The sequence below is a fragment of the Bos grunniens genome, chromosome 5 (assembly GCF_055505025.1).
Source record: "Bos grunniens cultivar Pamir isolate PY7600 chromosome 5, Bosgru_T2T1.0, whole genome shotgun sequence".
Taxonomy (NCBI): domain Eukaryota; kingdom Metazoa; phylum Chordata; class Mammalia; order Artiodactyla; family Bovidae; genus Bos; species Bos grunniens.
The window spans coordinates 68,915,156-68,938,526 of record NC_141169.1 but is presented as its reverse complement, the minus strand read 5'-3'; the positions used below and the strand labels follow the sequence as shown (position 1 = coordinate 68,938,526).

Sequence of the window (23,371 nt, the reverse complement as noted above, 5' to 3'; positions counted from 1 at the left end):
GAATGCCATCATCAAAATAACTAAATTATTCAAGACCTGGAAAACTTCACCAGCAGCTTACCCAGAGCACCAGGAGGACCACTGCGAATAGCATCTCAGTGTTGACAGCCCCAGCACTCACCTTAACAGTGGAGCCACCATACAGCCTCTGAGCCAGCAGCCTTCCTGCCTGGATGGCCACGGGGGTGAGCTCCAGCTTCCCTTCCAATATATCACCGATGGCATAGATGTAAGGCACGTTGGTTTGCTCTTCCTCTGTGACAGGTATTTTTCCAGTCCTGCAAATTCATTCAGTTAAAAGCACTATCCATTACCACTGTTAATTAATAAGTCCAACAAAATCCCCTTTCTCCCAAAGAAACCCAAAATCGGGAGTCTGGCTGAGGGTGATGTTCTAATGTATTACCAAAACAACAACAACAAAGCTCAGAGGAGCCAAAAGCTTAGACATTCTAGCTATTTTGAAAATCAAAGGAATAAGAAAATTATTAAGAAACCGTGGAATGGGAAAAGTAGAACACAGTGGTTAAGAACAAAGGAGGATTCTGAACTGCAGTAACTAGGTCTGTTAGTTATTACTTCTGTGATCTTGGGAGGGCTATTTAACATCTCTAAACCTCATTTTCCCACCTATAAATGGGAATGATGATAATGGGAATAACAGAAGAAAAAAATATCATCATCTACCTAAAGGGGTTGTGAGAACTGAATGAGAAATGTGTACAAAACATTTACACAGCAGTCCATGGACCCTGGTAAGTACAGAATAAGTGTGAGCTATTAATATTAAATAAAATCTAAACCTTGGTCCCGGTGCACACAGGCAAGTAGGTTTTCAAGACGGTGGGACACTTGGTCCACTAAATCTTATCAGACCTCCTTAACTCCCTTGTCTCTCCAACCCAAGGGGGAAAAGAATAAAACAAAAATCCTCATATTAAGATTAAGAAATCTCTTCTGAATAAATGTTCCTCCTGTAAGAAGGAAGGGAGGTAGGGGGCGGTAGTGGGCGGTAGTGGGGACTCTCTATTTTCAATTTCCAAGGCACCTAGCCTTTCACAGCACTTGTTTTCAAATGGATGTAGGAAAGGTGATACTGGGAAAATATCCCATGCCCCTTGCAGAAGCAGAAAACAGAGTCTCAATTATCCAGAGCAGTGGTACAGTGCAAAGGATTTTAGCTAATAAAACAGCAAAGTTTTCGTATTTGCAGCTGTCACTAGAAACGTAGTGACCACTCTAGTGATTCTAAGACTTGGTAGCTTTAAACCTGGTTCAAATCTGCATATTCAATGAAGCTTTTAAAGCATGTAACTGCAATTCAGTGAGGAGTTGGATCTTTTACTGTACATATACACATTAAAGAAACAAAATTAAAGCCAGTGCATCTTTCATTTAGATTTCGAAAAAGGAGGGGGGGGGAGACAAACAGGAAAGACGGTGATAAGCACTGAATGAAGAGTCCTCTAAGCTTAAAAAGGGAATGCTCCAACTGTGGTAAAAACTAACTTTAAAAATCTAAAACTCCAAGGACTTCTCTGGCAGTCCGGTGGTTAAGACGCCATGCTTCCACTTCAGGGAGCCAGGGTTCCATCCCTGGTCAGGGAATTAAGATCCCACGTGCTGCATGGCCAAACGAAAGAGAAACCAAGCAAACACCTAAAACTTCACTACTAAGGAACCTTATAAATCACTGAAATAGTATTTAATAAAACATAATAAAAATTCTTTTCTTACTTTTCATTTATCTTTACCCCCACGTTTTCTAAGCCAATTTTTCTCGTGCAAGCATCTCTTCCTATTGCCAGCAATACCTGAAAAATCATTAATATATAGTGACTGTTAATAAAAAGGCTGTACATGAGTTATTTCATCAGATTTTTTTCCATTAAGCCAATCTGATTCATGTTCCAGACCTGGAAAGAAATATTCTATTAAGAAAACAATGCCAAGAGTTTAAACAAATCAAAATCATTTAAATTAAATCTTCTAAACATGATATAGTAAGAAGCTGTACACATTTCTTAAGAAAAAGAGAATTAACAATTCCTTAGTAAATTTAGCCAAGTATAGAGACAAAGCATAGCCTACCACTGAAGTTTGTTTTTTTTTAAGTGGTGGGCTGGGGAAATACAAGAACATGAGACGGAGAAATTCTAGCTCATTTTAACACGCTAATACTTTTCAATAACCATTTGACAAATAATATTTAAGTTACAGTAGAAAAAATTTAAATCCATCCCTGTACCAAAACAAATTATAATATCGTAAGTAATAAAGGTGTCTTAGAATAGGAACAGAACCAGCAGTTTAGAAACAGCAACCCAGCAAATACAGCATAAGCATGTGATTTGCTTTCTAATGAAGTATGACCAAGGTCCATTCCTTACCGTATTATACTCTCCTTCGATGGTTTGGTCACTATCGGTGGACTTAGCTATCACTCTCAGTCGGCCTGGTGTCCCTGCTTCAATTTGTTCAACCTATGAAAGCAATACAAGGTTTTACTCCACAATAAAGACACATGTCAATATCAAGGTGGATAATTATGTCCTCTCCTATCTGGTTAACCCAAAGTTAAAATACAACATCTGCTTGTAAGGTCTTTTATGTCCCATCTCCCTCACATCAACATCTTTAGGACGACATGAGATTCTTTTACTTATTCCCTTCTTTCTCATTGCTTACTGTTTGTTAGAGGGGCTTTCCTTCAAATAATTCTCAAATAGAATAAAATTCAGAGACAAATCAGCAAAGAAAAAAGCCAGAGAAAGCACACTACAATCTCTGAGAAAAAAATTTTAAAATTAGTTGCTTAGTCATGTCCAACTCTCTGCGACCCCATGGACTGTAGCTACTAGGCTTCCCTGTCCATGGAATTCTCCAGGCAAGAATACTGGAGTGGAAAGACATTCTCTTCTCCAGGGGATCTTCCTGACCCAGGGATTGAACCTGGGTCTCTTGCCTTGCAGGAAGATTCTTTACTGTCTGAGCCACCAGGAAAGCCCACAATCTTTAAATCACCCTGGTAAACTGAGCAGAATGTTATGTACACAGACACAGGCTTATTTCAGTAGGGACAGTCCACCATGTTCCCAAAGGGCCCACGACATCCAAAATGTTCAGAGATTAGAAAGGAAGATGCTACTTTTTATCAGTACAGCATATATACACAGCTGTTTCTTCTAATCACAGTCCTAATGCTAGTAGAATTCTCATGAGAACCGTGAGATGGATGTCATCAATTATCATTTCACAAAAGAAAGTGAGGCTTGGGGCAGTCATTCTCCCAGAGTCACATGCCAAGAAACTGGCAGAACAGGATTTGAACTCGGGTCTTTCTAATCCCCACACTTATACTGTTATTTACCAGCATCAAGAGATTCATGCTCCCACAAAAAAACCCCAAGTTACTAGCCCATTAAGCAATTTTTAAAATAACAGCTAAAATTCCTTAAACAATATTACAATAAAACTCCTTAATTTAAACAATATGAGCTCATCCTTACTTGCCCTACAGGAATCTGTTAGAGATATGTCAAGTGATCGATTCTGTCACTCTTGTGTATCAGAACATTTGTGGTTAACAAGTACCGAATTTGGCATATTATTCAGCACTTTCAAAAGAACCGAAAAGAAGATTAAATAAGCAAAACAAGGCCAGCCGACATAACAAAATTCGATAATCATTTCCAGGGAAGCAAGAATAATACAGTACATCTGTGGACTATACTGTATACTAAGGTGAAACGTCTTTGAAAGAAAAAAAATCAGTCTAGTCTTAAACTCTTATTTAAATCACTGGTATGTAGGAAAAAAGCAAGTATTAATATAACAGGTCAAAGATAATAAAATAATGGAACACATAAAGCAAAGCATTTCAACAGAAGAGAATAAAAGATGGTAAAGTTGAAAGGGGAAGGAAATCATTAATCTGCAAATAGGAACAAAGCTATTTAGGTGGTAGGACCTATTTAGGTAGAAATAGTATATATACCTAAATCACACAATTGAGGAATGACAATATCCCCAATGGTTCATAATGCTGAAAGGAGGCTTCTTCCCTCACCCACCCCAACTCTCTCACCTTTTAATCTGAGTATAGAATCAACAAACCTCCAGGCAACCCCACTTACTTTTATTGGTACAAACTGTCTTATGAACTTGATACCATGTTCTTGCATATGTTCACCAATTTTGTTGGCCATGTCCTGGTCAAATCCTCTTAGGAGAATGGATCGTACCATAACAGTGACGTCTAAACCAATACCAGCAAGAAATCCAGCACATTCCAAAGCAACATAGGATGCTCCAACCACCAGGGTCTTACCCGGGCAATAAGGTAGAGAGAAAAGATCATCACTGGAAAAAAAAAAGTTTTCTTTTAAAGGAAGAAAAGAACAGAAAAATGTCCATATGTGTATAATGACCCAAATTAAAGTAGGTATTTTTACTTTCTTAAGAACAAGACATTTTTAGGACTAAAACCATCCTGATTAGCTACACACATAATATTTGAGGAATTTTTATAAGGTCTCAGACACTCTCCTTTCTCACCACTCAACTGCTGTGGGAGCAGCTCGAGCTTCCATGGGTGAGCACAGCAAACCATAGCAACTCTGACACTAGTCCAACTCCCAAACAAGCTTATTTTGTACTATTTGGAGTAATTCTCCACTTACGTGTTTAAAATCGCACATGTGCAAACCCAAACCCCACCCTCGACCCACCACTCCAGCTCTCTCTGAGGTGGAAAACCTGTGTTACTTTTCCTCAACCACCACACCAATCACCAACGGTGGGGAGAGAGGTGGAGAAAAGCTGTCAACGTGTGGGTTTTGTAATATAAAAACCATTCAAAGTAAAGCCTGACAAAATCTTCTAGCAGAGTGAGGAGGACACCAGACATAAGAGATCCTAAAAGTATTACTGGTAGACGAATTTTTAAAAATATGACAAGGGAGTTCATCTAAGACAGTGAAAACGAGAGATGCCAACTGAGCTATCCCGGGCAAAGGTTCACAGGATAAACTCATATTACAAAGGAAAAAAGCCTAAAAATAAATAGTAATAACATGATCAGAAAATAAGAAACTCCTGGGAAAAGAGCATCCAAGGAGACATATTTATCAACAATCTACCTTAATAACATCATAATTCAAAACTACTGAACAATAATGTCACCAGTATTTCCACTTGATGGGCAAAAATAAGCCGCACAGCAAAACCTTGCCTGACTCACTGATTTCAGAGGGTCCCTCTGCATTGACGCTGCACCCATTCAAATGGCAAAGAGTAAGGAAAAACTAGGGTTGAGAAACCTAAATGGCCTGTTATCCTCTAAGTTGTATAGTATCTACATTTTGCAAGGAAATGTAATCCTAATTTTGCAAGAAAAAAAAAAAAAGTACAGACATATGTATCAATTATTTTCCAAAGTATCTGTAAATATTCATCTGGGTTTTACATAGTATACATTTATAAGACATACTCACATACATATAAATTTCAAATATAAATATTGCAAGCATAACCTACATATGAGTAGAGATATTAACTCTGGGTGATAAAATGACCAATGTTTATAATCCTGAATTTTTTTAATGTTCTCTGGTTTAAAGTTTTTTCCTCTTTTCCCTAATTCCCTGTTCCTTTGGGCAAAAATGTCGTGAAAAACTTAAGTTCTAGGAAAAGGATTAAAAGGATTTGAAGAAAACAGAAAAAGCAGAAATCCTCTTTTCTCCCACAATTTGTCCTTACCTGCTGATACAGTATTCTTTGTCACCGGGGATACCCAAATAACGCGGCCTTTCACCAGTGGCAATGAGAAATCTCTCTGCTGAGTAAATCTTCTCTTTGCCTTTGTTATTTGTTGCCTACAAAGGAACCAATATATCAATTTTTAATAATTTATTATCCTTTAGAATTGTCAACATTGTAATTCAAAAGGCTGTTAACTACAGTGACCAATTTGATCTTCCTAACAATTTGCTAATGCAGTGAGAGGTTGCTCAAGGGCACAATGCTAGGAAGCAGACATAGAGCCAAGATTCAAATCCTGCTAATCTGGCCCCAAACCCAGTCCTCTTATTCTTCACTACACCACAAGAGAAAGCCCTTAAGAAGTGACCACAAAATCACCCAACTGGATGGTCTGGGTCACTAATATCTTTATTAGGATAATCACCTTCACTTTTTCTCCCCCAACAAAAGCTTAAAGATACAAAACCAAAAAAACCCTTCTTAGGCAGTCACATGCTTACCTTAATCCTGTGAGGCCCCACAAACTCTCCGTATGCGTTCTCATAGGTGACCTTTTTCTCCCGCAGAGCCACGCGGTAGCCCCAGTTGAGAGAACCAATGTGGTTCTGGACCGCCTCTGTCATTCGCTCCCAGTCATGTTTAACTGCACAAGAAAGACAGACACCATGCTAAGCTTCTCAACCGCCTGACAAGTACCAGTTCCCAGGAACTGGTTTGAAACAGCAAGACCTTCATTTCAAGCACATAAACAACCTTTTCAAGTATCTTCTCCCTTTAGAAAACTACCAAACAATTAATTAGTATAAAAATCCTGGAAATTTTTAAGACTAAAATAACTATATCCAAACTTTCTTCTTCTTCTTTTTTTTCTTTTTTCTTCTTTATCTAGAAACAAACAGGAATTTTACCTTGGACTATGAACACTGACTGCTGAGTCAGTGGGGTGCGTAAGTAAAAGACCTAGCATTTGGAATGTATATCCATCTCCAAGGGACTCTGATGTAGCCAGGTTTGGAGTACTAATAAGCTGGAAACAGTGTCTGGACCAGAGGCTGGCAAATTAAGGCCCCAGCAGTGAAACTCAGCCACCACCCCCTCTATACATGAAACTTTACTAAAATCCAGCCACGATTATTTACTTCCATAGCTGAGCAGCTCTGACACAGGCCACAAGGCCCACAAAACCTAAAATATTTACTATGTGGCCCTTTACAGAGGTGTGCCGATCCCTGGTCCAGACAGAAGTTTAACAGTCTGCTTCATTATCTCCCAAACCTCCTGTCTCATCAAAGAGGAAGATTCTTAAATTCTATCATAAAATTAATTCTTTGAGCAAAGGCACTAATACTGAATTTCAATGGACAAAAACAAATCCTGTCATTCATTCATTAACAATTTCAACAATGACTGAAAAAATAGGACACAGGTAAAATCTACTCTGGTGGTAGAAGAAGGCAGGTTCTGGGCAAGCTGTGGTTTGGAAGGAGGAAGAAGAGAATCAACACAAATTGAAAGCCTCTAACACAGAAATGAGCAGTCTGAGTCCTAGAGTCAGGGTTAAGTAGCTTGGTTCAGGCAAGAAGTACTAGAATCAATTCTATGGGTACCAGCAGCCGGCCTCTGGAAGTGGGAACGACAGCACAAAAACTGGTTTGTGGCCTCCCAGAGAACAGATTATAGGGATTCAATTCATAGAACCAAAAAATGTCTGGAAAAACTGGAGCAAACCTTCAGATGTGAGTTCAGCTGGGGTGGGGGAACTCTGGAGGCCACTGTGGTCATGAGGCCAGGGGGACCAGGTGCTAGGGCCTAGCAGATGTTACAGAGAGCCTCGACCAGCCTGTCTGTCTGATGTCCATCCACCACCATGGAAATATGAGACAGGACTCACTGTTTCCCCACAGGAATGGAAGAGAATAGTATTAACTCACTCCCATGTGCCAATCATCCATATTTAACAATTACCAACATTTAACCAATCTCATTACATAACACGTCTTCTTTTTAACTAAAATATTTTAAGCAAATCCCAGATGTGGTTTTATCAGTGGTGGTTTTATTGGTAGTGGTTTTGGTTGTCACTCTGATGCAACTAGGAATCAAGATTGCCAGGAGAAATATCAATAACCTCAGATATGCAGATGATACAACCCTTATGGCAGAAAGCAAAGAAGAACTAAAGAGCCTCTTAATGAAAGTGAAAGAGGAGAGTGAAAAAGTTGGCTTAAAGCTCGACATTCAGAAAACTAAGATCATGGCATCTGGTCCCATCACTTCATGGCAAATAGATGGGGAAACAGTGGAAACAGTGTCAGACTTTATTTTTTTGGGCTCCTAAATCACTGCAGATGGTGACTGCAGCCATGAAATTAAAAGACGCTTGCTCCTTGGAAGAAAAGCCATGCCCACCCTAGATAGCATATTAAAAAGCAGAGACATTACTTTGCCAACAAAGGTCCGTCTAGTCAAAGCTGTGGTTTTTCCAGGAGTCATGTATGGATGTGAGAGTTGGACTATAAAGAAAGCTGAGCACCAAAGAATTGATGCTTTTGAACTGTGGTGTTGGAGAAGACTCTTGAGTGTCCCTTGAACTGCAAGGAGATCCAACCAGTCAATCCTAAAGGAAATCAATCCTGAATATTCATTGGAAGGACTGATGCTGAAGCTGAAACTCCAATACTTTGGCCACCTGATGCAAAGAACTAACTCCTTGGAAAAGACCCTGATACTGGGAAAGACTGAAGGCAGGAGGAGAAGGGGATGACAGAGGATGAGATGGTTGGGTGGCCTCGCCAACTCGATGGCCATGAGTCTGAGCAAGCTCCGGGAGTTGGTGATGGACAGAGAAGCCTGACGTGCTGCAATCCATGGGGTCTCAAATAGTCGGACATGTCTGAGAGACTGAACTGACTGACACAGGGATGTCCTGTGACGCTATCTTCTACCTTGGTTCCTTACAAGTAGGAGCTGTCCAGCACAGCATGCTAATAACACGCCCAGGGAGGAACAAGATCAAAGGCAGAATTCACTCTGAAATTTTACAGTGGTAGAAGTACTAAGTGGATTCTGCTCTGCCAATCTTACAAGAGATACCATATTCGAAAAGAAGACACAGTTGGGATTAAGTACCTGTACAAAAAAATTACTTCAATGACAGAAATTCCATGATTAGACCTAATTCAACACTAATTCTATTGTTAGGGACAAACTTTGTAACTGTTAGGTAGAGAAAAGGGGTTTGAGGAGTTTGGATATCACATGGGGCCTAAGTCCCTTCATCCTCGGGTACAGTAGGCAGGCACCAATCTCTAGTGTGGTTATGCTCAGGCAGAAGAAACGAAAAAAGCTGCAGCCCACTACTTTGGGATTTAGCATCAAGATACTCTAGCTGCTCCTATGGTCCTGGTCTTGCATTTCATTCTGAGAACTGAGTTTCAGTCTCACAAAATCCAAACTCCTACTTTACATACTGCTGGTGGTAACCGGATTCCTGTTGGACTGTGGGTGGTTACATGAGCAGAACCCCAGTTCTCTAGGGCTGCCCTGCTTTCCAGTAATTCCCCAAATCCCCCACCTTCCTGCATTCCCATATACCACGTGGACACTCCCCATTCCTAAATAGCCCACCCACTGGCACAGCCCAGCACCTCCCCCAGGCCTCCCGATTCCACTGGCCTGGTCAACCAGCGGTAACCTAATGCTGACCCTCTGCAATGCTGATTCCAGCTACCTAGGCAAGGACTGTACTTCACCTGGGTGCGCCCTTATGCCCATCCTAGCAACTGGGTCTTAAGCCAATTCTCTCATGCTCCTGAACCGCCCCTCACTACTATACACCCCTAGGTTCGACAACAGTATTCAGACTAACAGAGCTACTAGCATCCTTTCATCTTCATTGCACCTGCTCACTTATGCCTCAAATACCCTGAAGGGGCACAAATTCCTTCCAGTATATACACAGGGAAATGAAGGATGGATGGATGACCTGCCCAGGGCTACACGGTAACTCACAGCAGCACAGACACACTGTACGTGAACCGTCAGCTGAGCATGGTAAGAGAATACATGCATCCAGAAACTCTGCAAGGCCCCAACTGCAAACCAATAATTGTGCTTTCTCTCTAAGGACAATGGGATCCTAAAACTTCACAAATGCTCAATTTTTTAAAAGGTACATTTAATTCTTGAGCACAAGGGAAATCGAACAGATATATCTGAAGAAAATACGAAGCCAGTAAATCTTCCAGAAAGGACCAATTCCTCCAGTTTACATAACTGAGCTCATGTAATTTTTCTCTTATCACAGTCTCATCTTGGAGCTTTCAGGAGAAGAGCAGAGCACAGGCTGAGTCCTGGACAAGTCACCCCCCTCTCCCTGCCTCCCACCCCATTACAGGCAGATTCAGCTGTGCTGCCTGGTTCAGGTCCAAAGGGCCTTTCCTCCCTCACCAGGCTCAGAGCTATTTGCAGTGTCAGAGAAGACAGTCTTCCAAGAAAATAGAAGCACTGTTCTTTGGTCAAGGGCATGAGATTAGATGTGTTTCTATTTGAAAATGCAAAATAAGCATTCACGCCTCATCTCCTGGGAACACGGAGCAACAGCCTCTAGCAGCTTCTCATTTGAAAAATATACCTCCAGTTTCTTTCTTCCTCAAAGATCTAATGATAAAGTGTTTGTCTAAGTCCACTGTATCCTTCACCACCAACATTTTAGCACAAAAAGAAGGGTGGCGATGACTGCTCCCTGGGTGGTGGATCCCGGCAGGCCGGGCCAGCCACTCCCACAGCACCCAGCTCTGGTCCCCACTGAGAAGCCAAAGTTTGCTTCAGAAGGCACAAGGAGTAATGAGAAAGACAACAATAAAGAAGCCACCACGCTTCCACTTAGGAAGAGGGAAGGGATTTAAATAGAGGGCACATCTCCCATCAGAGACTTTGGGATTACTGTCCCTGACATAGATCTACAAGAGGTGGATGGTATAAAAATACAAAGTATATTTCTATCTTAAAATCTGGAAAAGGGGAAGAAACACGAAAGAGCTAAAACTGTTAAATTAGTTGAATAAAATAACTTCTGTAGAGATACACAAGATAACTTTTGAGTTGGTTTATGTTTTAAAATTCAGAAAGCTCCTGCTGATTTTACTGTGCAGAGCTGCAGTACACTGGTAGTGGCTGCTTTATCACCTCATCTCTGTACATTTATTAGTTTCTTATGTACTTTAGAAATAAAGTCAATGTAAATAAGTAAAGCCAGTTCTTATTATTGTTACGTGACAACTATAAACTTTTCTTTTGCTGGAAAGAAGATCTGTCAATTCACCAAGTTATATTTCATCACTCATTTGATTACTGAACTTATTAGAATTATACTTTGCTGACCCTGTTATTAAAATTTATTCTGCAGAGGCCTATACTTATCTCTTAAAGATTCTAAAGACCTGTTACATGTATTTTCCTACTTTTCTTACCAAACTAAGCTATTCTGTTCCACCTACTTCATTTTTCTTGAGTTGACAGTTTAAAGCTAACATCAACTACATACCAATTTAAGTATGAGACCTCCCATGAATGAACAATATTTTAATGATCATGAGTTGTACCTCCCCAGAACTATTATTGAAATTTAAGGGCCACTGACATTCACTATGAAGAAGAAGACACTATATAGAAATTATATTACCGCATAAATCAAAATTTGCTTGGAACGACCATGCATTTTCCATCAAACTCTAGACTTTTTCAAATTAGTATTCTTGTTACATGCCCTTCTCTTTGAGGGAAATAAATTGGTTCAAACATACAAGTTTCTAAAGATCCACAGATGTTTCTCTACAATCCATTAAACAAAGAACCAAGAAAAGTGCCGGGCAGAGTCTACTCCAATTGGCTGACACTCTGAAGGGAAAAATTAGAAGAAGAAGGTCCAGGAGGAAGGGACCGAAACTAAGGCTGGCAGGTGCTGGCAGGTATTTTAATCACATTCTCAGGAAAATACGGACAAGCATGTTGTGTGGTTTCTAGCTAGAAACTGTTGAGGAAATAGGACAGCGCTAGCCTCATGTTGCTCTTTTTATGGAACAGACTGGAAATTCCTGGAAACCACAGCTACCTTGGAGGCAGTACAATTAGTTAGAGGAGTGTGGGCTAGAAGCTAGACACATCCTCCTAGCTCTGTGACGTTAGGCAAAGAACCTTATTCTAACCTGGTGGCCATGCAAGGGAGCTGAAAGTGCTCACGTCTGCTTCTTGGGGCCTGTTACCTAGGAGTGACTCAGATATTTTCTGCATTTATTCCCCGTTTCCCATGCTTAGACGGTAAAGCGTCTGCCTACAATGAGGGAGACCCGGGTTCAATCCCTGGGTCAGGAAGATCTCCTGGAGAAGGCAATGGCAACCCACTCCAGTATTCCTGCCTGGAAAATCTCACGGACGGAGAAGCCTGGGGGGCTACAGTCCATGGGGTCGCAAAGAGTCGGACATGACTGAGCAACTTTGCTTTGCTTTACTTTTACTGTATCTAAAAAGCCTTTGACAAAAAAAGAAAAAGGCTTTGACTTTGTGGACCACAACTCTGGAAAATTCTTAGAGAGATGGGAACATCAGACCATCTGACCTGCCTCTTGAGAAATCTGTATGCAGGCCAGGAAGCAACAGTTAGAACTGGACATGGAACAACAGACTGGTTCCAAATACGAAAAGGAGTACGTCAAGGCTGTATATTGTCACCCTGGTTATTTAACTTATATGCAGAGTACATCATGAGAAACACTGGGCTTGAAGAAGCACAAGCTGGAATCAAGATTGCTGGGAGAAATATCAATAACCTCAGATATGCAGATGACACCCCTCTTATGGCAGAAAGCAAAGAAGAACTAAAGAGCCTCTTAATGAAAGTGAAACAGGAGAGTGAAAAAGTTGGCTTAAAGCTCAACATTCAGAAAACTAAGATCATGGCATCTGGCCCCATCACTTCATAGCAAATAGATGGGGAAACAATGGATGGAAACAGTGGCAGACTTTATTTTGGGGGGGTCCAAAATCATAGCAGATGGTGACTGCAGCCATGAAATTAAAAGACGCTTGATTCTTGGAAGAAAAGCTATGACAAACCTAGACAGCATATTAAAAAGCAGAGACATTACTTTGCCAACAAAGGTCTGTCTAGTCAAAGCTATGGTTTTCCCAGTAGTCATGTATAGATGTGAGAATTGGACTATAAAGAAAGCTGAGCACCAAAGAATTGATGCTTTTGAACTGTGGTGTTGGAGAAAACTCTTGAGAGTCCCTTGGACTGCAAGGAGGTCAAACTATTCCATCCTAAAGGAAATCAGTCCTGAATATTCATTGGAAGGACTGATGCTGAAGCTGAAATGCCAATACTTTGGCCACCTTATGCAAAGAATCAACTCACTGGAAAAGACCCTGATGCTGGGAAAGACTGAAGGCAGGAGGAGAAGGGGATGACAGAGGATAACATGGTTGGATGGCATCACTGACTCAATGGACATGAATTTGAGTAAACTCCAGGAGTTGGTGATGGACAGGGAGGCCTGGTGTGCTGCGGGGTCACAAAGAGTAGGACACAACTGAGCAACTGAACTGAATTGTATTTAATCCTCACCACACAGGCAGTAAACAACAAAGTCAGAATTACCACCCACATCTGTCTACTCTAATAACCTATACTTCAATGAGGTGAAGAAAGGATCTTATCCCTGGGGGCCCCAGGGAATGAAGTCTCCCTGAGAATACTCGTAAAGAGTGTGTGTGGAAGGACAGGGGTGGATTACAGATCTTATGAGAGTGGTTAGCAAATAAAATGAGTGGTTCTTGGGTTTTCCTCCCAAAGACCCAGAAGGGAAATTCGAGTGTGGCCTGCAGACTGCACATAGAACTTGCCCCTTTTGGGGAGAGAATGGTGAGGAGAGGTACATACAGACCAAGGTCAAAAGCTCTGAGTACTTGCTTCTACAACAGCTCCCAAAACCCTGGTCCTCTAGAGGAGTTGCCACTGAAGCAATGAGGGCTGAAAGAAGACCACTTGTGTAAACCCCATGTGTTTTGAGGTCAGAGAGACTTGCAAGGCTCCTCTGTCCATCGAGATTTTTCCAGGCAAGAATACCAGAGTGGGTTGCCATGCTCTCCTCCAGGGGAATCTTCCCAACCCAGGGATCAAATCTAGGTCTCCTGCATTGCAGGCAGATTCTTTACCGTCTGTGTCACCAGGGAAGCCCAAGAATACTGGAGTGGGTAGCTTATCCCTTCTCCAGGGGATCTTCCTGACCCTGCAATCAAACCAGGGTTTCCTGCATTGCAGGCAGATTCTTTACCAGCTGAGCTACCAGGGAAGCCCTAGTGCTGCCAATTTCTTAGCTATGATATGGGGGCACCACTTCACACCCCCGCTCGAGCTTCGGTCTGCTTGTCTGCCAAATGGAACAACGGGATCCCCCTTCAGGGACAGCAGGCTCATACATGTACTGCAATAAGATGGAATGGAGAATATGGAAAATGATCTAACTTTAACATGACTCCTGACCTGCAGGACCCCAGTGAAGCCATGAGGCGGGTACTGAGGAAAGACAGGAGCTTCCTCTCTGCTATAGCTATGGTCTTTACCTCCTCTCCCCTCTTCTTCCTGCTATCCCAAGAACCATGAAACATCTGTTCCAACTTGCTCTCAGCACAACTGCAGCTCACTAAGCTGGTCCACATTCCTCCTCCTACCCTTATCCCAAACCGTCCAGGGCATTCAGCCCACAGCAACTGTCTGCTTTTTGTTCCCACATGCTCCCTGCTCTAGAGATGCCAACGTATTTACTATTCTCCAAGTACGAACCTTGTTCCTTTTCTTCTGTCTAAAGAACAGACTATCCTCTCCTCTGCTTATTGTCAAGGACACAACATCTAAAAAGTCATCTCCAGTCACCTCTTAAATCATTTACTGACCCCACCTCTGGGCACCCAGGGTACTTAGCTGGTGTATCAATGATATTAGCACATCGATGAAAACAGAACCTGTGAATCTACAGATTTGTATTATTTATATATTTCCCCAGCACAGAACCAAGTGCAAATAGTGGGTAAGTAATAGTAATATTATATAACTTCACTAGGAGGATTTCTGAAAAGTCTACTGAAAAAATCTAACTCATTAACTGAAAGGAGATTCTGTTGTGAACTGGGTACACTGACAGCAGGCTCCCAGGAAGCAAAGAGTGGACCAATGGCAGTCTCAGGTACTCAGACACGGGAGTAAGTAACTTGCAGGGTAGGTGGGGTAGAGGTGAGAAGAGAGGTAGACCATCAGCAGATTACGTGATACATGTATGCTCCATTAGGTTGAGGCTCCTCACTGCCTTTTTTGTTGGGCAAGAGAAAAGGATGTGGTTTCCATGGTACTGTAAATATTTTTAATCCAACAAAACCCCCTTCTCAACAAATAACCCTCCCAAATATCAGCTCATTAAACAAGACTTCTTGGATGAGAGAAAAATAACAGCTTCAAGGGAAAGCAAATGTAATTTGCATTTCCATAGGAAACTCTAGAATTATGAGAATTTCTTTGAAAGAATTCTGGGTTTCTGCTATAAAAAGATATTCCAAGTACAATAGTTACTTGGAATAGTTACTACACAGCCAACAAGACACAGGATAACCACACTGTTTTTTTTTTTTTAACCACACTGATTTTATCCATTAAAAAAAACAAATAGAAACAACTTCCAGGTTATATGCTAGTCTCGTAAGAATGGATGGTGCACTGCAAGATCCCAGCTCAAGCCCCTCAACAGCACAAATGGACGAGCAGCTTCCCCCACGTACCTGTCTCCTCGACGTTCCACCCGTAGTTTCGAGAGTCTCGTAGGGCTTGACCTAACAATGCTGCTTGGTGCATCAGTTTTTTAGGTATGCAACCCACATTCACACACGTTCCTCCAAGACCTACAAAAGCATTGCAAAATCAGTTTATAGCCTGATGTACAATCCTCCAAAGAAAAGGGCCAATGGTTATTATCATTATAAGGGAGAGGGGAACTTCCCCATCTACCCCTCTTCAGTTCTTGTGGTTAGACAAACAAATCTGACATGAGACAGATCAACAGGAGAAAAAGAAATACATTTTAATTTGTGCACATGAGGCTTTCATAGAAATGGGACCTAAGAAGTAGCCAAATGAAACAGCTTTTCTATTTTTTAGACAAAGAAAGAATACATTTGTGAGGAACTGACAGGACAAAGAAACTGACGTTTTGGGTGCTCAATTAGTTAAGAATCAAAACAGAGTATGGGTTTGGGATAACAGGTAAAGAAGTAACAGTTTTCTTTACATTAGGCTTCTCAGCCCCAAATTCCCTATCTTTTGTGGAAAGGGTGTCTTTCTACTTCCTTAGATGTAGGGAGTGCACCTTTCATGTGACGTACTTCCTGCTTTCAGGCAACAGAAAGGAGGGCCAGAGTGTCCCACTGGTCGTTTATTAAGTAACTTTAATTCAAAATAATCAACGTGCCATAGTGCATATTTTGGGTGGCCCACTCCAAGCCCCAATGCTATTCTATGAAACATCGCAATTCATTAATGTAGTCAACACTGTTTATATGAGTTTATCCTTAAGTCACAACATTTCTAAGATCAGAGAGCCTTACAGACTAAACACCGCAAAACTGCCCTAAAACGAAAAGGAGCAGACTTCCACAACTTCCATGTACTTCAAAAATTCATAATTGACTGCTGATAAAAAAGCCAGATATTGAGACTTTACTTTGTGTACAACCTTATACTTGCCACTAAAGGGCATGGCTGGACTGCAGTGGGTCTGAAACCACATGCAAAGTTTGGTAAAGGCGATTTCCTGACAGTCCAGTGGTTAGGACTCCACACTTAACTGCCGAGGGCATGGGTTTGATCCCTGGTCGAACTAGGGGAACTAAGATCCCACAGCCACACGATGCAGCCAAAAAGTAATAAAAAAGTCTAGGGTACATGAGCAAATTTTCACAGAGGTGGTCCACAGCCTTCACTGATTCTCACCAAAGGATTCATAACACTTTGCCTGTCCCTAAAAAGAGTTAGTGTCCCTGAACTTAAAGAACATGGTGATAACCTGTCTCCATTAGAACATAATGTAAGCAGCCCAAATGGAGAGGCACCCAAAATGCCAAGAGTGCAAGACGGCAGAGGACTGCACAGCTTGGGAAACCAGCAGCCCTCCAAGGAGAATGCTGGTTGAGTGGCACCACAGTGTGTGAGCTCCACAGGCCAGCAGGACTACATCCAGTACAAGAACATGCCTGACATGAGGTGACACCTTAACAAGTACCTGATGAATGAATGAATCAGAAATTGTGACACTGGCTTACCCAGACTTCCTGCCTCCTTCTAATTTCCACAGCCAAGTCATCTTGATGAAATTTACCTATCACATTACTCCCCTTCCCAAAGGTTTCCCATTATGCTTGGATTATCAGGACCAAATCCCTCATCTTGGTCCACAAGGACCTGTACAGTCTGACACTTGCCTTCCTCTCCAGTCTTAGCTCCAGCTTCTACTACCCATGCCACAACCACCAAACCTACCCCAGGGCCTTTGTATGTACCTTCTTGTGAGAAAGAGAAAAGTTGCCTGGAAGACTCTTCCTCAGCTTTTGGCAGGGCTGGCTCATTCTTACTCTTTGGGTTTCATCTAAAAGCCACCTCTTCAGAGATCGCCACTGATAACAGCCTCAAAGTTTAAACTCCTTTCTTTACCCAGTTCCTCTCTATTCCACCAAGTAACTTTTTCAGTACCATGTATCACAATTGGTAAAGTTCTTGTTCATCTTTTGTCTTCCACGAGAATGTAAACTCCACAGAAGCAGGAACTTCACATCAGGTCTACACATTCACTGCTATATCTCCACAGCCCTCGTTCATAGTAAGTGTTCAATAAATATTTATTGAATAAATAATGAACACAGAATTCACCAAGACTAAGAAGAAGCAAGGGCTATCCATTAAGGGATCTAATTCCAGTTCTTGTTGGACACAGGAGACAGATTTGAAACAGAAATCCAGGAAGAGTTTAAACTTTCACTTATTAAGCCCCTAAATATACTAAGTTACTCAAATATTTATCTTTAAATCATCAGAACAGCTGTGGATACGGTTTTGTATTATCTTGACTCTGTGCCAAGGAACCTAAGTATTCAACATTTAACTGGAGTCCATTCTGACCTAGCACAAGTGAAGGAGGTAGGTGTTTTGTTTGTTTTTTTTAATTTATTTAATTTCAAAATTGGATTTTAGAAGTCATTCAAACCAAAGCCAGGGGAAAATCTGCTCCTACAAATTCACTTCTAAGGTATTTTAAAAGCTTACCCCATCTAGTTCCAAGAGGGGTTGGAGTGACAAAATCCAGAACCATCACCTTCTTGTCATATTTGGCTGCCTCCTGGAAAATAAATTATTAAAATGAGTTGGAATGGTTGACATGATGGACTGGAAATGAACTATTAAAAATCAATGTTATTTTAACACAGTTATAATGTCTAAAGCATAACCAATTATTAATACCTGAGAATTTCATATACTAAGATGACTAGTGCAACTCCAACGTAAAAATTAAACAAGGGTAGTTCTAACAACATGCAGATTACAGTTGTCAGGATCTGACTACTTTCCCCATATCCCAGGACACACAAGGAGCCTTGCCTTGGCGGCTGCCAGTCCTCCAGAACCCCCTCCAATGATGATGAGGTCGTAGTCATAGGGCTCCGGGAGATCCTTGGAGCCATTCATTTTCACTGGATTTTGAAGTCTGTTTTCCTGAGAAGCCTAAAGAAGAAAAACAATGGAAGAGAAAACAATTTAACTCAAAAGCAGCAATGTCTGAAAAGTTGTGAAAGGACCCTTTGAAGAAAAACAGAAGGCACTTCCAAAGGAGAAACACAGTTTGTTACATCACAGCACACAATGGGAAATGTTCACCCTTCCCTCAAGTGGTGATCAGTCACCTGCTTGGTGGTAGGACTGTCCTCATGCCCCCTCCACGTGGCAGACAGCTACTGTAACGGGTCTGCAGAGTACACAAAACTAAGGTCCTGATGGCCCAAAAGAATTAACTTACACCTGAGTTCAGTTTGATCAGCTTTTTCCTAGGATTTTTAAACTATGCTTTAAATTATATTTTAAAAACACCTGTACTGTATGTTTTTAGTAGACTCAATACAATTTGGCAAACATTTATACTTTCTAGTCAAAGGTAGAATAATGAGTATACGAAGGTTATAGAGTAAGATAGGACCCTGCAAACGGCAACTGAAACAAGTTAGCGAAGTATTTTTCTACATTGTTTAGGTAAAGCATAAAATCCAAAAATTCAGTAGAAAATCATTAACTGCCATTTACCTGCAGGAAAAGTTAAAAGTCCCTGCTTTCATAAGATGTTTTAAATAAACAGGGATGGCGGCGGGGGGGCGGAGTTAAATAAATAAGTGACCCTTAGGCAGATAAAGCTCATTTCTTTAATCTGCCTATGCATGAAGTTACCTATATTTACTTTCCATATACTTGGCATTTATAATATAAATTTTTAATTTTACAAAATCCTTTGATTCTACTAATTTTAAAACACACTAGTTACATATTTGGGTGGAACACTGTTTTGGTGATGCATTTAAAATTTCTTCTTATTAAAACAAAAATCTGCTAACATAAGAGAATGATTGGAACAGCTGTTACCAAACACACACACAAAATTTTTTAAATCAAGTTTTAACCTTCATAATCAAAAAAGCCCCCAGACTTACCAGCCCAGACTGTACATTTTCCTCCTGCCTACCATCAGATGTGGGGGGCAAAAGGCAGAGCTTAGGGTCAGTAGAAAAGGATGCTTGGGATGAGGAAAAGGGTGCGGTGTGAAAAGGTGGAGGAGGCGCGGCACGGCTGCCCGCAGGCAGTGCAGCAGGTATGCATGACGGTTCAGGGACTAAAGGGAGGACGCCTGGAAACCAGGAACAGCAGGGGCATGACTGCATCATCCTGACCGTCTGCACAAAAGGTCTAACATGAAAGGCTGGTAAACACAGCCAGTATTCATCAACTGGCATTATGGCGAGGTTCCTCCTCCAATGCAAGACACTGTGGGGAGAAAAACATCCCTTCAGATCAAAGGATCAATATGAGCTTCAGGTCGTAAGCATTACTCTCTCTAGCTGATCTCACAGCATAAGGGCTGACTCGCTGCTTTAGAAGAATTAACAAATAAATGAAGCTAGATGTTCTTCTAGGAAAATAACCATTGTTAATCTAAGCCTCAACACAGATGGTGCCAGAACACAATCACTGGCTGCCTATATAAAAACCACCCAGTTCCTATAACCACTTCCTCTACTATTGAATAAAACAAAGAAGGAAACTGTCATGCTGAAAAGCATGCTTCCTCCACCAACCATCATAATCTGCTCTCTACTGAAATTCTGTATCAGACCTGGGTTCTTATGGTTCAAGTTTAAGAAAAATTGTATCAACAAGTGCACCAATTTTACAAAGAAAGCTCTGAGTGAACCTGAATATTTTTAATTCTGTAAAGTAAAATCAGAAGGACAGGGAATTGAGGTATTCAGCTGACCCCAGAACTAAACATGATGTTTTAAAATTATAATCCAATTTAAAACTGAAGTTGCTGTCATTCAATTCTAAGGAAGAGGTTGCCCACCAGAGATGTAAGACAGACAGAAATACACCTCCTTCTCCTCTACAGCATAAGGAAGAAGCACACAGATGGCGTAAGGAGAGACGGGAGAAAAATGTCCCCCGTTCTCCAGTTAAATTGCTAGAAACAGTGGCCACTGACCAGAGCAGCTGATAAAGAACAGGAGTTCTCAAACTTTCAGTCTCAAGATGCCTTTAGAACCTTAAATTATTTAGGATTTCCCACAAAGAGCTTTGAATAATGTGGATGGGGCTTTGAATGTTAGAAACTAAAACTAAGAAAAAATTTTTAATATCTTAAATGTAAAAATATGTAAACTATTAAAATATCTTTAAAATTTAAATAAAAACATTACTGCTAAACATAAACAACTGATTAAAAACATTTTTAATTCGTGAGAAAAGTGGCATTATTTTATATCTTCATAATTCTCTGATGTTTGTTGGTAACAGACAGTGCACATCTCTTTTGTGTTCAGTCTGCTGCACCACATCGCCTGCTGTGTAACCTCTGGAAAACTCCATGGCAGACTTGTAAGAGAATCAGAGTGAAAAAGACAAAGAGCAAGTTACTATTAAGATCATTTTGACCTAAAGGACTTCTTGAAGGGGTAGGAGTTGGGGTGGGGATCTGGACCACATTTTGAGAACTACCCACAGAGATGTAAACATATACCCTCCTCTCCCCAGCAGCTGTTGGTGAGGCTTACAGAATGTACATTCTTCTATCTGCTTCTCAGTGCCTTTCCTCTAACCCACCCCTAGTAAACACTGCTCCAGACTCCCCAGAAAGGCACAATACAGAAAGCAATTAACATCTCTTTAAAATTAGAATAAGTCATCTTTATTCTCCCCCTCCAAAATCAGGCTCCAAATTCACTAAAGATGGTGACTGCAGCCATGAAATTAAAAGATGCTTGCTCCTTGGAAGAAAAGCTTTGACCAACCTAGACAGCATATTAAAAAGCAGAGACATTACTTTGCCAACAAAGGTCCATCTAGTCAAAGCTATGGCTTTTCCAGGAGTCACATACGGATGTGCGAGTCGGGACTATAAAGAATGCTGATGGGTGAAGAACTGATGCTTTTGAACTGTGGTGTTGGAAAAAACTCTTGAGAGTCCCTTGGACTGCAAGGAGATCCAACCAGTCCATCATAAAGGAAATAAACCCTGAACATTCACTGGAAGGACTGATGCTGAAGCTGAAACTCTAATACTCTGGCCACCTGATGCAAAGAACTGACTCACTGGAAAAGACCCTGATGTTGGGAAAGATTGAAGGCAGGAGGAGAAGGGAATGACGGGATGAGATGGTTGGATGGCATCACCGACTCAATGCACATCAGTCTGAGCAAGCTCCATGAGTTGGTGATGGACAGGGAAGCCTGGCATGCTGCAGTCTGTGGGGTTGCTAATGAGTTGGACACAACTGAGCAACTGAATTTAACTGATACTGACTGATTCTCCCCCTAAACACGACTCTACCCTTTGGGCAGATGTGTACTGGTCTTTGGTTTTTAACCCATTATATATGAGCTCTGGTGTCAAATTGACCTGGGTTAAAATACCTGCTCTACCATTCTCAAGGCTAGGTGATCTTGGCTATCACCTAATCCTTGGGAGTCTGATTTTACATTCTGTAAAATGAGCATGCCCTCTCAACTACTGAGTTTGAGATAATGCATATTATAGCACAGTGGCTGGAAGGAAAAATCCCTACATTCACTAATTCTCCCCTTCCTACAAAAGGGAACCTGCCTGCCCAAGGGGCTGAGTCAAAAAGTTCTGGTGTTTTGCAGACGTTATCCCCTACACTTCCCTGCATCACGGCTCACCTGAAATGCCCTCTTCCCACCAAATTCTGATCCAGTACATTGACGGCAGGTTATATTATTTCTATTTAATGTAAACAAAACATGACCCTTTCTAAAGCATTCCTTTAGGTTCTTTTACCAATATCTGAAGATCCCAACATAAGGCTATTCCTTCCATTGTTTCCCTAAGGTTCCCAAACAACATTATCTTTTTTTTCTCACAACTGCATTAATACAGGTTCTCAAAGCACTCAGTGAAGGCTGTTCCACCCCAGCCACTTCCTGTCCTTCAAGATTTAGCTGGAAGCCTTTAGCTGATAGCAGACTGGCTCCTCTCCTGAGGCCCCTGCTGGTATCTTCACACAATCCCAACAACTCCACAAGGATAGTTCTTTTCTTTCATCCTGGCATCACCAGTGCCAACTCCACATGCCTGTGATGTGATGTTCAAAAACATTCTTAGAATAAAAGACCTGAGTGCTCACTCCTGCTGTGTTACATGTACTGAGAGGCTGGGCTTCAGTTCAGTTTTCTCATCATGAAAACAAAACTGTGGGGAAAACACTAGAAAAGGTACCAGGTGTGTAGCATACTGGTTAGGAGCTCAAATTTAGTCCACATCTGAATCTGACTCTGCAATTTACATGATCCTGAGCAAACTGCTTAATTCTCCTGCCTGAGCTCCTTGTCTGCATGGTTACATAAACTGTATTAGCTTCTGCTGCCAACAAGCTGCAGCATCCCCTAGGGGATATAGTCAAGCCTCTGTGCTTTGGAGGACCATGGGCCAGGAGAGAAATAACACTAAGTGATGGTTTAAACGCTACAAACTTTCTAGAAGAGCCCAGTGGGCCCCAAGGCCTATGACAGCCAATTAGCAAACTACAGTCTGAGGGGCAAATTTAGCAGGCCTGCAGTTCTATTTTTCTTTTTAAACAGTCCCTGAGCTAAGAATTGTTCTTCTTAATATTTTAAAGTTGAAAGCAAGAAAAAAAAAAAAATCAAGAGTAAAACTTCATAATACATGAAAATTATATGAAACTTGAATTTCAGTGTCCATTAAGTAACACCTTATTGGAAAAAGGCCAGGCCCATTTG

General features: G+C 41.2%; 1 protein-coding gene across 5 annotated transcripts in view; it reads right to left on the bottom strand.

Moving 5' to 3' along the window:
- TXNRD1 (thioredoxin reductase 1) overlaps positions 1 to 23,371 on the bottom strand; it is a 128,280-nt gene that overhangs the window by 21,201 nt on the left and 83,708 nt on the right. For 3 of the 5 annotated variants that reach the window (XM_086401084.1, XM_086401089.1, XM_086401088.1), the window contains exons 3-11: positions 18,458 to 18,580; positions 18,125 to 18,197; positions 15,592 to 15,711; positions 6,264 to 6,406; positions 5,761 to 5,876; positions 4,137 to 4,362; positions 2,391 to 2,483; positions 1,738 to 1,814; positions 122 to 278 (exon numbers count right to left, since the gene is read on the bottom strand). In XM_086401084.1, the coding sequence (XP_086257210.1) occupies positions 122 to 278; positions 1,738 to 1,814; positions 2,391 to 2,483; positions 4,137 to 4,362; positions 5,761 to 5,876; positions 6,264 to 6,406; positions 15,592 to 15,711; positions 18,125 to 18,197; positions 18,458 to 18,580 (1,128 nt within the window). Of the gene's footprint in view, positions 1 to 121; positions 279 to 1,737; positions 1,815 to 2,390; positions 2,484 to 4,136; positions 4,363 to 5,760; positions 5,877 to 6,263; positions 6,407 to 15,591; positions 15,712 to 18,124; positions 18,198 to 18,457; positions 18,581 to 19,554; positions 19,886 to 23,371 lie in introns of all 5 variants that reach the window. The other 2 variants (XM_086401086.1, XM_086401085.1) reach the window with 1 other exon arrangement.